Raw genomic sequence first — 13,475 nt, forward strand, 5'->3', positions numbered from 1 at the left:
GGGGGGGGGGGGGGGGTGAATGTAGTGTGACATGAATCCAAGGTCCCGCTTGAGGCCGTACTCATGTGTGAGGAACTTGGCTATAGGTTTCTGCTCGGCGATTCTGCCTTGTCGCACGTCCTGAACACTTGGAGAACACTTACCCGAAGATCAGAGGCTGAATGCCCTTGACTGCTGAAGTGTTCCCCGACTGGACCCCACCCCGCCAATGTTTTAGACTCGGATGAGTGTGGGTAGGGACCTCTGTAAAATCCAGCCCCATGTGTTTTGGCATCAAATTTTCCTCACTAATTTTTTACTGCATATGAAAGCTGCTACATAATGCAATCTGTTAAAATCTTTTCACTACATTGAATGAGCACTTGAGCTGACCAAGATAGGATTTCTCGACAATTTATAGAAATCCTGACTGAAGATATGCAGGTCAACGTGCTAATTGGAATGAACAATATTTTTATCTTAATCCATGACTATGATAGTGTCCACACAAACATAAGAACAACATTACTTATCTTTAGAAAGGAATTAATTGAAACTGTATATTCAAGAAGCTGGTTTTGTGGATCCTCATTTTTTTTTTAAACGGGTACTGCTTGTGCTTGTCTGGTATTTTTAGATACAAGTCCAATTAGTCCCAGTGACCTCATATCCTAATGACGCACACGCCATACAAGCTACTCTTCATGAATAAAGCTTAGGAACATAAGATCAAGAGTCGGGCATTCAGGCCCTCAAGCCTGTTAAGCTGTTTATCAGATCATGGCTGATCTGTACCTCAACCCCATTTGCTGCACTTGTCATTCCATATCTCTCGCTGACTTTGCCCCAAAAAAATCAAACAACCTCAATATTGGAACTTTCAATTAACCCAACAACTGCTGGCTTTTGTGGGAATGTGGGCTCAAGAATTTTACGGCACCATGGGAAGAAAATGATCCCTAATTTTACTCCTCATTTGTCTAAGATTTAAACCCCTGCCCTATTCTGGATTCCACGGCAGGGGAAATGGCTTCTCCCGGTCTACTCAACCAGACCCCCTTTATCATTTCAAACACTTCAATTCGATCAGTTCTCAATTTAAAACAAGGATATGCAAACTTCATGGGCAGGACTGTCCGTCCCGCCAGCTCCATTTTCCGGTGCGCATGCCCCCACCTGCAGCCGGCCAATGGGGTTTCCAATTGTGGCCACTCCATACCGTCGGAAAACCCACGGGCATGGGTGTGCTGCCGGCGAAGCGGAGGATTCCGCCAATGGAGAATCTCGCGGCATAACTTTACTCATCTCACTTCAGCTGTTGCTTTATTCTCCACACTTCAAGGCAATAATGCGTTCCAGAGTCTTATAGGTGTCCATAAAACCTCCGTTCCAATGACTAATAACACTCAGTTTCATCCAGATGATAATTCAAATCAACAAACCTGTTTTGAATCTCAATTTAGAAGTATACAATAATGTCTCAATATTGCACACTTAAAACAAAAGGCATGTCACAGCCATAAATCTACACTTCCTGGTGTGATAGTCGCAGGAGACCTCAAAAGTGAGTTTTAAATCAAGCTTCCACGAACATACCTCAGTGTCAGTTCAGATTAAGACTCAACAAAGCAGTGAAAGAAAGCAACTGCATTTTAATGGGAGATCTTGTGAAGATAAGGACTTAGATTTAGATTATTGTTACTTTTACCGAGGTGAAAAGTATTGTTCTGCGTGCAGTCCAGGCAGATCGTTCCATACATGAAAAACATAGCACATACGATAAATACATAATGTAGACATATAGACATCAGGTGAAGCATATGGTGTATAGTACTACAACTTCTAAATTGAGATTCAAAACAGGTTTGTTGATTTGAATTATCATCTGGATGAAACTGAGTGTTATTAGTCATTGGAAAGGAGGTTTTATAGACACCTAAGAGGTTCTGGAACGCATTATTGCCTTGAAGTGTGGAGAATAAAGAAACAGCGGAAGTAGAGAAGATGCGTAGACAGATCAGTTCAATATATAAGAGGGCCATTCAGGAGTCTGATAACAGTGGGGAAGAAGCTATTTCTGAATAAAGTGTCCTCAAACTTTAAGAAATAAGAGTAGGCCATTCAGCCCTTCGAGCCTGCTCCGCCATTCAATGGGACCAAGTCTGACCTTCTACCTCAACATTTTCCTGCACTATCCCTGTCTCCCTTGACGATTTTAATACGTAGAAATCTACCAATCTCAGTCTTAAACACACAAGATAGTTGAACAGTCACTGTTGGATGTCAACTGTCCCATACTTATCCAAGAAGAAACAAAACCATATCTGCCACCTTAGCTCTCATTGCAAGAAACAAAGGACACGTTGACGTCTGGGTGTCAGGTGGCAACTTGGTTCGGTTGGCAGAAAACCCGCCCTCGTGTCGGAAGGGTTTAAATCCCAACTTCAAGATGGGCTCAAAGCTAAAACTTCAGGGCATAAAAAGAAGTACAACACTGGCAGGGGAGACAGCTTCTGAATGCAGAAACCCCTGCCTGTCTGCCCGTTCAAGTGGTGGTCGGAGAACTCTGGGACAAATCAAACAACAGCAGGGAACACTCCCCGTGTCGGTCAATATTCCCCCCTCAATTCCCAAGAGACAGACTGGCCATTCACCTGAATTGCAACTTGTGGTATCTTGCTGTGCATTTGCCCACATAATAATTCATAACGCGAGAATCATGAAACATTTTGAAAGGTGCCATGAAGCGTTATATAAATGTAACTCTTTGCGGCATTGCAGCTGACCGGGATCATCACATCCCTATCAGTTAGCAGATTTACACTGCTGCAGCTACGCAGACCTTTCAATATTTTGTTTTCAATGTAATCACAATGGCAATCTTATCAGCAACGCCACTCCTGCTCCAGCTGTCTCTCTATAGGTATATAAAGCACTGAGCATCCTCTATTAATTACAGGGCTGCATCTGCTGCAGCAAGGAGCGTGGCGTTCACATACTGAGAGACAGCTGAAGCAAAGGGGGTAGGAAGGGGAGCAGCGCTGATACATGTGGTTGGCGTAAGAGAGGCAGAACTGGTACACAAAGACACAGCTGGAGAAGCAGTGCTGATGTACAGATGGAATAAAAGGATTGCGCTGACACATGGAAAAATTGTGCTGGGATAGGCAGTGTAGTACTGATTATATTTATTGCACCGAGTGTGTGTTGTTGATCAGAGATTGGTGTTATTCAAAGTAAACTGGACACAAAAGATGCTGGTTTTATGGCTGACTCCCCTTCATGATCGCTGCATGTGGCAGTATTGATTTTGTTTTTCCTTATTCGTTCATGGGATGTGGTCATCACTGGCTGGGCCAGCATTTATTGCCTATCCCTGAGGGCATTGAAGAGTCAACCCCATTGCTGTGGGTCTGGAGTCACATGTAGGCCAAACCAGGCAAGGACGACAGATTTCCTACAGGACATTAGTGAACCAGATGGGTTTTTCCGACAATCGACAATGGTTTCATGGTCAGCTTGAGACTTTAAATTCCAGATTTTTATTGAATTCAAATTTCACCAACTGCCTTTCTGGGGTTTGAACCCAGTTCTCCAGCGCGTGGGTCTCTAAATTACTAGTCCAGCGACAATACCACAGCACCACTGCCTCCCCCTGCAGGTCAGTGGGTTTTCAGATTTGAGCTCAATTCTAGGTTCATTCCAGGTTAAAAAAAAAGTCACAGCTCACGCTCCTAATCGCTGTCCACCAACCCCCAGCCAGGAGGTGTATGGGGGTGAGCACTGGAAAAGGGCAAATCAAGAAACAAAAACAGGAACTGCTGTAAATACTCAGTGGATTATGGCAGCATCTGTGGAGAGAAACAGAGACAACATTTCAGGCCGGTCACCTTTCATCCGAACAGGGACAAGTTAGAAATGCAACAGGCTTTGAACAGGCGGCTCTGGTCCCGCCAACTCAACAAAATCCATCTCCACGCCATCAAGGAGGCAAAGGCCAAGACATCAGCCTGCCCCCCTCCATCTGAACTCCAGGATCTTCTGACTCTCCGAATATTGCCACCTTCAGACTCGGAGTCACCCCTACCCCCAGAATTTCGGAAATTACATCCGAAAACCCCTTCAAAATCCCCTCAACCTCTTCCCAGTGGGTCAGAATGGAGGAGAGTTTGTGTAGGGGGTCGGGATTGAAGGCGCTAGCAACCGCGCCACTCCCAATAGACCCAGGGAAATACTCAAGGAGTCTGGTAATAATGGCTTCATTGAGAATTTGGAGGCAGCTTCGCCAACACTTCGGGTCCGGGACAGGGTCAAAGGAAATGCCGATTCGGGGGAACCACAGACTGGAGCCAGAGAAGTGGGATGGAAATTTTCGGAAATGGGAGGAGAGGGGGATTAAGACACCAAAAGATTTGTTTCTTGGGGACGGTTTGCAGGATTGAAGGAGCTAGGAGCGAAGTATGGGCTGGAGCAGGGGGAACATTTAGATGCATGCAGGTTCAAGATTTTGCCAGGAAGGAGATACAGAGCTTCCCAGTGGAGCCGGCCTCCACATTGCTGGGGGAGGTGCTGACGACAGGGGGACTGGAGAAGGTGGTAGTATCGGCGGTTTACAGGAATATTTTGGAAGAGGAGAAGGCACCACTAGAAAGGATAAAGCAAAGTGGGAGGAAGAGTTGGGAGGGGGTATGGAGGAGGGTTCTGACACCTCCACCTTGTACGCGAGGTTGGGACTCATACAGCTGAAGGTTGTATATAGAGCACACCTCACAAGGGCGAGGATGAGACGGCTCTTTGAGATGATAGAAGATGTATGTGAACATTGCGGCTGGGGGGCCCCGCTAATCATGTTCATATGTTTGGTCCTGTCCAAAGCTGGAGGATTACTGGAAGGAGGGTTTTAGAGTAATCTCTAAAGTGGAGCACATGAAACTGGACCCGGGCCCTCGGAAGGCGATATTCGGAGTGTCGGACCAGCCAGGGTTGGAAACTGGTGTGGTGGCAGATGTTGTAGCCTTCGCCTCGTTGATCGCCCGAAGACAGATCCTGTTGGGATGGAGAGCAACCTCTCCACCCTGTTCCCTGGCGTGGTGGAGGGGACTTGTTGGAATTCTTGATTCTCGAGAAGGTTAAGTTTGAACTGAGGGGAAGGATGGAGGGGTTCTACAATTCATGGGCGTTATTCATTATGCACTTTCAAGAACTGGATAACATCGAACATTAGGTGAGGGGAGGGCTTGGGAGGGGGATTGTATGTGTTAATGGTGACTATAGATGATTCCCAATTCCTTTTTGTTACTTGTTTATGTTAACATGCGGGCAGTTCTTTGGGGGTTGGTGGGAGGATGGGATCGTTGTTGTTGATATGGGGATTGACATTATATTAGTTACTGCTAATTGTTTATTGTTGGTGGGTGTAAATTTGGGAGAAAATGTTAAAAAAGAGAATTAAAATATTTTTTTAAAATCCCCTCAACCTCAGGCCTAAACATATGCGCATGGTTCGCCAGCCCTCCAACCCTATACTCCACCACTAAAAAGAACCAGGTCATCCTCAAGACTGTCACGTGGCTGAGCACCACATTAAATTGATGTGGCTTAACCTCGCTCTCAACAAGGGCGCATTCACTTTCCGCAGGGCTTCCCTCCACATTAACTCCGCCCCCAACTCTTCCTCCCACTTGTGTCTGACCTCCTCCGCAGGACCGCCCTCCCTATCCATCAGCTCTCCATATATATCCACCACACTCCCCTCCCCAGTGTCATCCTCAGACAACCTGCCTTGCAGCACCGAGTGGCAGCTCCGGAAAGGGTGGCACCTCTTTTCAAACAAAGTCTCTCACCTACAGGTAACTGAACCTGTCTCCATTAGGCAACTGATATGTCTCCTCAAGAACCTCCAGGACTGCAAACCTTTCACCCAGAAACAAATCCCTGAAGTACTTTATCCCCACCTGCCGCCAGCCCCGGAATTTTGTGTCCAGCCCCACCAGTGCAAACCTATGGCTGTCACATATCGGCACTTGAACTATATTTCTATTGACTTTTTATGGACAGTTACACATCGTTTTACTTTAATTTTAAAATGCGCTCTGGGTCTGACTATGTGGCATATTTTCTCCCACGACTGAACTGCCGAAAAGGTAAAAATGTGCTATTTGTGGCATCCAATGCAACAGGGTGCAGCCAGAGGTGGCACCCACAAGCTTCATCGGCGCCCACGTACTCCCAGCGCAGCCCACGCTGGCACGGCGCCTGCGCACTCGCAGCGCAGCCCACGCTGGCACCTGCTCACTCCTGGAGCAAGCAGAGCTGGCAGCTGTGCACCAAAACTATCAATAACATTTTAGACCACCATGTCTAACCTGATTTAGCTCACCGTAGACAAAGAGATTAGAGCCAGAGTTATTGAAACTAAGGACCAATTAAACTCTGACTTCTTATTAATTGACTTGAGGCCCTAGCAGCTTTATCGTGGCAGCAGGAAGCCCAGAGCATTGCACGGGATATTGATTCTGGTCTCATAAGACTTTCTGGATTCGGGTCTTGCAAGGCATAATAATAATAATCTTTATTATTGTCACAAGTAGACTTACATTAACACTGCAATGAAGTTAATGAAAATCCTCTCGCAGTCACACTCTGGCGCCTGTTCGGATATATGGAGGGAGAATTCAAAATGTCTAATTCACCTAACAGCACGTCTTTCGGGACTTGCGGGAGGAAACCGGAGCACCCGGAGGAAACCCACACAGACACGGTGTAGCCACCTAAGATGGACACTGGGCTACAAAATGGAGAACTGCTAAGGCTGCAGGGAGAAAACAGTCTTAGCAAGGACAAGCAGTTTGCAGAAGGCTAATTAGCATTCTGCATGTACAGAAACCAGTTTGTGGCCAGGTGCAGAATCTCAGCCAACGGTGTAAATGGCAACAACGATTTACATAGTAATGGGGTGATCCAGATCCAGGCCCACACAATAGAAACATTTAGGTATGAATGGATCCTTTTGAGTTGACGCCCAGACGGAATGGCACCATAGTATCCATCACAAAGAACCATAGAGACCTCCCCACCCATCGAGAAGCGACCCTCAGATTGGGGGATTTGGAAAATATCGATTGGGAGAAGGCCCAATCGATACACGGCAGGTAGAGAACCGCCCCGAAGAGGCACGGACTTTGGGGGACCTATAAAAGTAGGTGGTCTGTTTTTGGCTCCGGCTCTCTGCTGTTTTCATCGCTTTGCTGATACATCACATCCTGACTCCAGTTCCATCACCAGCCGTTGAGCCACCAGCCATCGAACTGTAAGTGTCACCACAACGATCGCTACGTGATCCAGACTTTGCTAGACCCTGACGATTTTAAGACCCTGAGAGTTGCAGACCAAGAACGGGACGAAGGCCTCGCTCCCTGACCTTGCCTGTTCCTGTCTAGATAAGTATTTTAGTCGTTTAGTTTAGAAGTAACTTAGTCTCTTTAGCGTATGCATGTGTATTTATTATATTTGTTATAATAAATATCAATCGTTTGAACTTACTAATCGGTGTACAGATTTATTACTTTGAACCTGACCTTGATGTACTTGTGAGGTGTCTAAATACGGCACCTGGCGACTCCTGAGCAGAATTACATACACAGAGCCGTAGTAGTGTTAAGCACACGGCCTTTAAACGGAGGCGTGTTAATACACTCCAATAAAACGCGTAACACTCAAGTAAAAACGGCAACAACGGGGAGAATGTGCAGACTCCACACAGTGACCGAAGCTGGATTTGAACCTGGGACCCTGGCGCTGTGAAGCAAATGTGCTAACCACTGTGCTACCATGCCGCACCACACTAGAGAATGGGTAGGGTTCCAATATATAGTAGATGACTCTACCCAAACTGTCTTCTACCGGTCTGTCTGACTAGATATCTCTGAATTAGGAAATGGAATTAGAAAGCATGTGTCACTTGGAATCTAAACGCATAAGTTCTAAAACATAACAACACTTGCTGAACTAAGATTGTGAGAATGACAAATTAGGCAAGGGTAATCACATTGTCTATTAATACATATTTTTAAAAGTCTGCAAGTCTCCTTCTGTGGCCTTTACAACAACTATGGATACCCAGTCCTTGCACTTGTGTTGTGACTATAAGCTTGGTACCTTGAATGCAAAGACCAAAGTACTGGGAATGTGGAGGCTTGTAGGGCCCATGATGCCACTGTGCAACAGATATGGCCATCGATTCTTGTGGCATCCACTCTTATCGATATCCAGTCTCCTCGTTAGCCTCGAGTCCATCATATTACATGTTGATATTCATATTCTCCCCCGAACACTTTACTGTTGGTGCCCTCATGCTCTTTGTTGACCTGACCCCTTCCCTTCTCAAGGCCACATGAACTGATTTTCCAGGAACCCCACCCCCCAATTATGAGACCACCAAATACTTCCCACCCCCCCCCCCCCCCCCCCCCATGACCTTTCAGCTTCTGATTTATAGGATACAGATGCCTTCCCTCTTTGTAACTGAGCCACCTGCCTCTAACCCCCAGGACCAAATTCCTTTGGTGACTGACCACACCCTTTACACTCTGGGCATGACCCTCACTGCCCCAAGAGGAATCTTCTTACCCAAGACCAGGACAAAGACATGTGTACCATGCATTGTCTTCCAACAAGGCCAGCACAACCCCAGGAGAGTCTGCTCAATATGCCTTGAGCAGCATGGCCTCAGCTCCAGGACAGTCTGACTCTTCCTTGGCCAACTTTATAACTCGTGCCTCTGGACAGTCTTTCACTACTCCACTCTGTTCATTGCCACCTCCCACCACACCCACCAGATTCTGCCTCTATCTTCCACTGGTCTTGTACCCCGTTCCCAGCCTTGTCACGGCCTGTGAAAGAAGCACCCAAAATCACGCAACTAAACTGTTAAAGGTGGGCGAGAGAGGCCCTGACACATCTCAAAGTTGTTGATGAGATGAAGCTCACCGGGTGCACACCTCGTCTATACATACGTTCGGGAAACAGACCTTCATTATCATCTGCTGGCAGGGTGCTTGATTTTGGATGGAAAATGCAATCCCAGCGAGTTGGCCTTTTAATGAGCATTTACGAGATGCATGTGGCTCCCGACATAGATCAGTGGAAAGGTCAGCCCACCTTCTCCTGACTTTCATGGCAGGTTAACAAAATTTCAAACGTTCTCGCCTGCGCGAAACTGACGTTTGTCATTACGCCATATTTTGCTCTCCCATCCGCCCGGTTTCCGCTGTTGGCAGGAGAAGAAAATTCTGCCCACTCTTTCCGTATTATTAGGTGCATGAGATTTTCCAATACAGCTTTTCCTATGTATTCGGTAGTCATTGGAACTGTCAATTCACCCATGACAGCATTCATCCACTGATCGTGATTCAATGGTTTGCATTTTATACAGCATTAGAAGGCATCCACAAAATTAATTTCAAGTGTTGCAATTGTCAGGGCAGCTACAATGAAAAGTATACTAATAGACCATAAACCCCAGAAGATATCAGAGTGGATTACATAGCAAATGAAATTTAGAAGTGAATACAGGAATGGAGCTGAACACAGCTCACTGATTGAACCAACCATACATTTCATACTGATGGCAAATAAAAATCGAGGTAGTGACACAAATTATAAGACCCAAATGACACAGTGGACTGCTGCTTTGCACTGTTCACAGAAATCAAATGCAGAACAAAACATCAATCATATAAGAATGATACACAACTGGCACCCCTTACTTCAAAATGTCTTGATGCGCATCACTTATTTAAGATGTCCAAGCGAAAAGAGGGCAATTATTTAAACACATCCAAAAAGCGTTCACCATTGTGCATTTCCATTGGTCTATTTTAAACTCACATCGTTCGAGGTGTTCCATGTCATCTATGCCTTCCAGTTGGTGTCTGCTCCTCCAACGACTGCCGATGTACATTATCAACGTGGGGTTCAAGAAAGTGGATTACCTAATTTCCAAAGACATCCTTTGGAACTTGTTTCAGATCAGTGAACACAAATGGTTTGCTGCCTAAAAGACATGCACCAGCACAATGTGCAATGTGCAGAGACTGCACACTTCCTCACTGGAGTCAGGGTATACATGTTGCTGGAAACTTGATGAAGTAGAATTAAATCTAAAGCCTGCTCAGCGAAATCAGCACCACTTGAATTTATAAGATAGCCCCTAGCCCTTGCCTCGACCAGGAGACCATATTAAATAGTTTCCCTCACTCCAGCCTCTAAAATCGTGCAATGTCATTGCTGTAAATGCAATGACAAGATGAAACTAAGGATTAGAGAATGTACTACTATGAGAGAAACAGCCTACTCTGTTCGTCATCAGGTGGCTGCGATGCACACAAACCTGTCCAATCTATCAGCAATCGCTCACAATAAGCCATTACCTAAATCAAATTCAGATTAGTAAAGGTATTTCCCCCCCTGTTTAATTTACTCTCCTCTTTGCAAGGCAAAGAAGCTCAAAAATTAATCACAGACAGCCTTAATCCCACTTGAGAGGAGTCATTGGCATTTGATAGGAAAATTCAGCTTGCAATCACGCACAATGCACGTGCATGGGACAAGAGGTGAGGTGAGCATCATGTATAGCCGCGATTCTCTCCATAGCTGAATAGCCTGTGACACTCAGTGAGTCCCCTGGCTGGATCACACATGATAAAGGGCCACCTAAATAAAACACCAGAAAAAGTTGGCAGTTTTAGGAGAGGTCAGAAGGAAGGGCAAAGAAAGTAGATTTGGTAACATGTTTTATATCTACAGTTCCATTTCATTAGATAATTACTAAAGTGGCGAGCTTAAGAAGCTCAGAATTAGGGGGAAGAGGAATGTTATAACTCATTTAAAAAAGCACTGTACAATACTGCTTCAAAAATTACTTCCATCTCCAAGATTAACAATGTTATCAATTTAATAATGGAAATTGCAGCGTTGAGACTGTGTTAGCTGGAGAATAGGTTCCAGCTGCTAACACTGATCATTATGCATGGCAGGTTTCAGATTCACGTGCCTTGCAGTGGACAGAGGCTATGAATTCCCTGTAAATTCTTTTATTGCTCACCTTTCTCTTCACCTTCTGGACATCGTAGCGAACTTGCGCAAATTCACGGAGGCCAAAGGATCCACCAGCAATAAGCAGCTGTAAAAGAAAACCAAAATTTTTTAGATTAGCAAGATAAATCTGGCATCAGGCGCAAATAATTCAAGTCAGTTCATCTTAAAAATGTTTGGAAGTAGGGAGTTTAGTGATGTGGTTGTCATCCTTAGAGAAGAGAGAGATAGTTTGGGGGAAATTTATTAGGCCTGTTCAAAATTGAAAGGTGACTTCATAGAGTAGATAGGACGGCACTCTTCCTATTGGCAGAAAAGTCATTAGCCAGAGAACACAAATTTAGATTAAAAATTGCATTGCTATGGGCAAGAGCAGGGGCACCCGACTGATTGAACAACATTCAAAGGACTAGCATGGGTACAATAGGCTGAGTGGCCCTCTTCTGTGCGATACAATGCTCATTTCTTTATAGTGACATTTACAGATTTCAAACTCCGGTGATTAGTACTGGGTTTTAAAACAACGTAGTTCACGAGGAAGAAAGTGGAGGGGAAAAATGAAAATTGGAACAAGATGGAGATGTTCCAAGTACATTTTGTAGAATAAACCCCTTAACAAGTTTTGCAAAAACATGGACAAAATGGATCACAACTAGTCACCGGGTCAAGTAACACTATCATTGCTGATAAACGTATGCATGCCTGTTCTCCCACAAGCATAAAGGCAAGAATCTTGTACAGATGTGGGGAAATTGCTGGTGGTTTTGCACATCTGTAACAGGTTGATGTGGCCATGAAAGGACTAAAGGTCAGTACACTGGTGTATAATGTGCCACTCTTTGCATGCTGAAGGTAAATTCTACCTGCATCTTAAATGGTAGAACATAGGAATTAGGAGAAGTAGGCAAATTCAGCCCTTCGAGCTGAATTGAATCAGATCATGGCTGATCTCTTCCTGGTGTCAAACCCATCGCCCCACCTGTTGCCCATATCCTTTAATCCGTTTTTTAAATATATCTATCTCCTTCTTGAAACTGTTTAATGACTCAGATTCCACCGCACTATGGGGCAGCCAGTTCCACAAATTCACCACCCTCTGTGAGAAGTAGTTCCTCTTCCTCTCAGTTCTAAACCTACCGCCTCTCAACCTATATCTGTGACAAAAGAGAAAATGCTGGAAAATCTCAACAGGTCTGGCAGCATCTGTAGGGAGAGAAAAGAGCTAACGTTTCAAGTCCGATGAGAGAAAGTGGGAAATATTTATACTGTGGAGTGAGAATGAAAGATGAGTCAAAGTCACAGAAACCCAGGGAAACTGGATGCTAATGGCCACAGAAACCAAGGGGAAAGAGTGCTATTGACAGTCCCCAGAGAGAACAAAAGATGTGAAAGGTCAAACAGCAGGGAAACTAACATCAGAGAAACTAACATTAGAGGGTGAACTGTAGATTGGGGGGGGGGGGAGATGGGGAAGGGGGAAGCAAAGAGGAGAAAGGTTAAGGAAAGGTGGATAAGATGGGGGGGAGGGGGTATTAATATATATTAAGAAAGACAAGAAAGAAAGAAATGGTAAAAGACAGTTAAAATTAAGTGGGATGGAAACAAATGGGTCGAGGTGGGGTAGAGTTAATCATCTGAAGTTGTTGAATTTGATGTTGAGACCGAAGGCTGTAGCGTGCCTAACCGGAAGATGAGATGTTGTTCCTCCTGTTTGCGTTGAGCTTCACTGGAACATTGCAGCAGGCCAAGAACAGACATGTGGGCATGGGAGCAGGGTCTTTTGTTAAAATGGCAAGCAACAGGAAGGTCAGGGTCCTGAATGCGCACAGATCGAAAATGCTCCCAAGCATTTCACACAACACTTCCATGAGACTCTTTGCACAACATTACCTTGCCTCCACCAGAAGGTCAGAGGTGGAGTTTTTTGCTGATGATTGCACAGTGTTGAGGACCATTTGCAACTCCTCAGACACTTATTCAATCAATGTCTATATTCAGCAATACCTGGACAATGTTTCGAATTGGAACGATAAGCGGAAAGTAACATTCATGCCACACATGTGGCAGGCAACGACCAGGTCCAACAAGAGAGAATCCAACTACCTCCCCTGGATAATTCACAGCATTACCATCACTAACCTATCCACCCTCAACATCCTGGGAGTAACCAGAAACTTAACTGGACTGACTATATGAATACTGTGATGGCAAGAGCAGGTCAGAGACTGGGAATTCTGCTGTAAGTAGCTCACCTTATGATTCCTCAAAGCCTGTTCAGCATCTACAAGTCAGAAGTGTAATAGAATTACTCATCACTTGCCTGGATGAATGAGGCTCCAACAAAATTCAAGAAGCTCAACATAATCCAGGACAAGGTCGGCTATTTGATCAGTACCCCATCC

General features: G+C 45.1%; 1 protein-coding gene across 2 annotated transcripts in view; it reads right to left on the reverse strand.

Annotated features, from left to right (window-relative positions):
• LOC119957046 (cytochrome c oxidase assembly protein COX16 homolog, mitochondrial) overlaps positions 1-13,475 on the reverse strand; it is a 54,336-nt gene that overhangs the window by 26,352 nt on the left and 14,509 nt on the right. For both annotated transcript variants that reach the window (XM_038784659.1, XM_038784651.1), the window contains one exon: positions 11,084-11,161. In XM_038784659.1, the coding sequence (XP_038640587.1) occupies positions 11,084-11,161 (78 nt within the window). The remainder of the gene's footprint in view (positions 1-11,083; positions 11,162-13,475) is intronic.

The sequence above is a fragment of the Scyliorhinus canicula genome, chromosome 2 (genome assembly GCF_902713615.1).
Source record: "Scyliorhinus canicula chromosome 2, sScyCan1.1, whole genome shotgun sequence".
Lineage (NCBI taxonomy): Eukaryota > Metazoa > Chordata > Chondrichthyes > Carcharhiniformes > Scyliorhinidae > Scyliorhinus > Scyliorhinus canicula.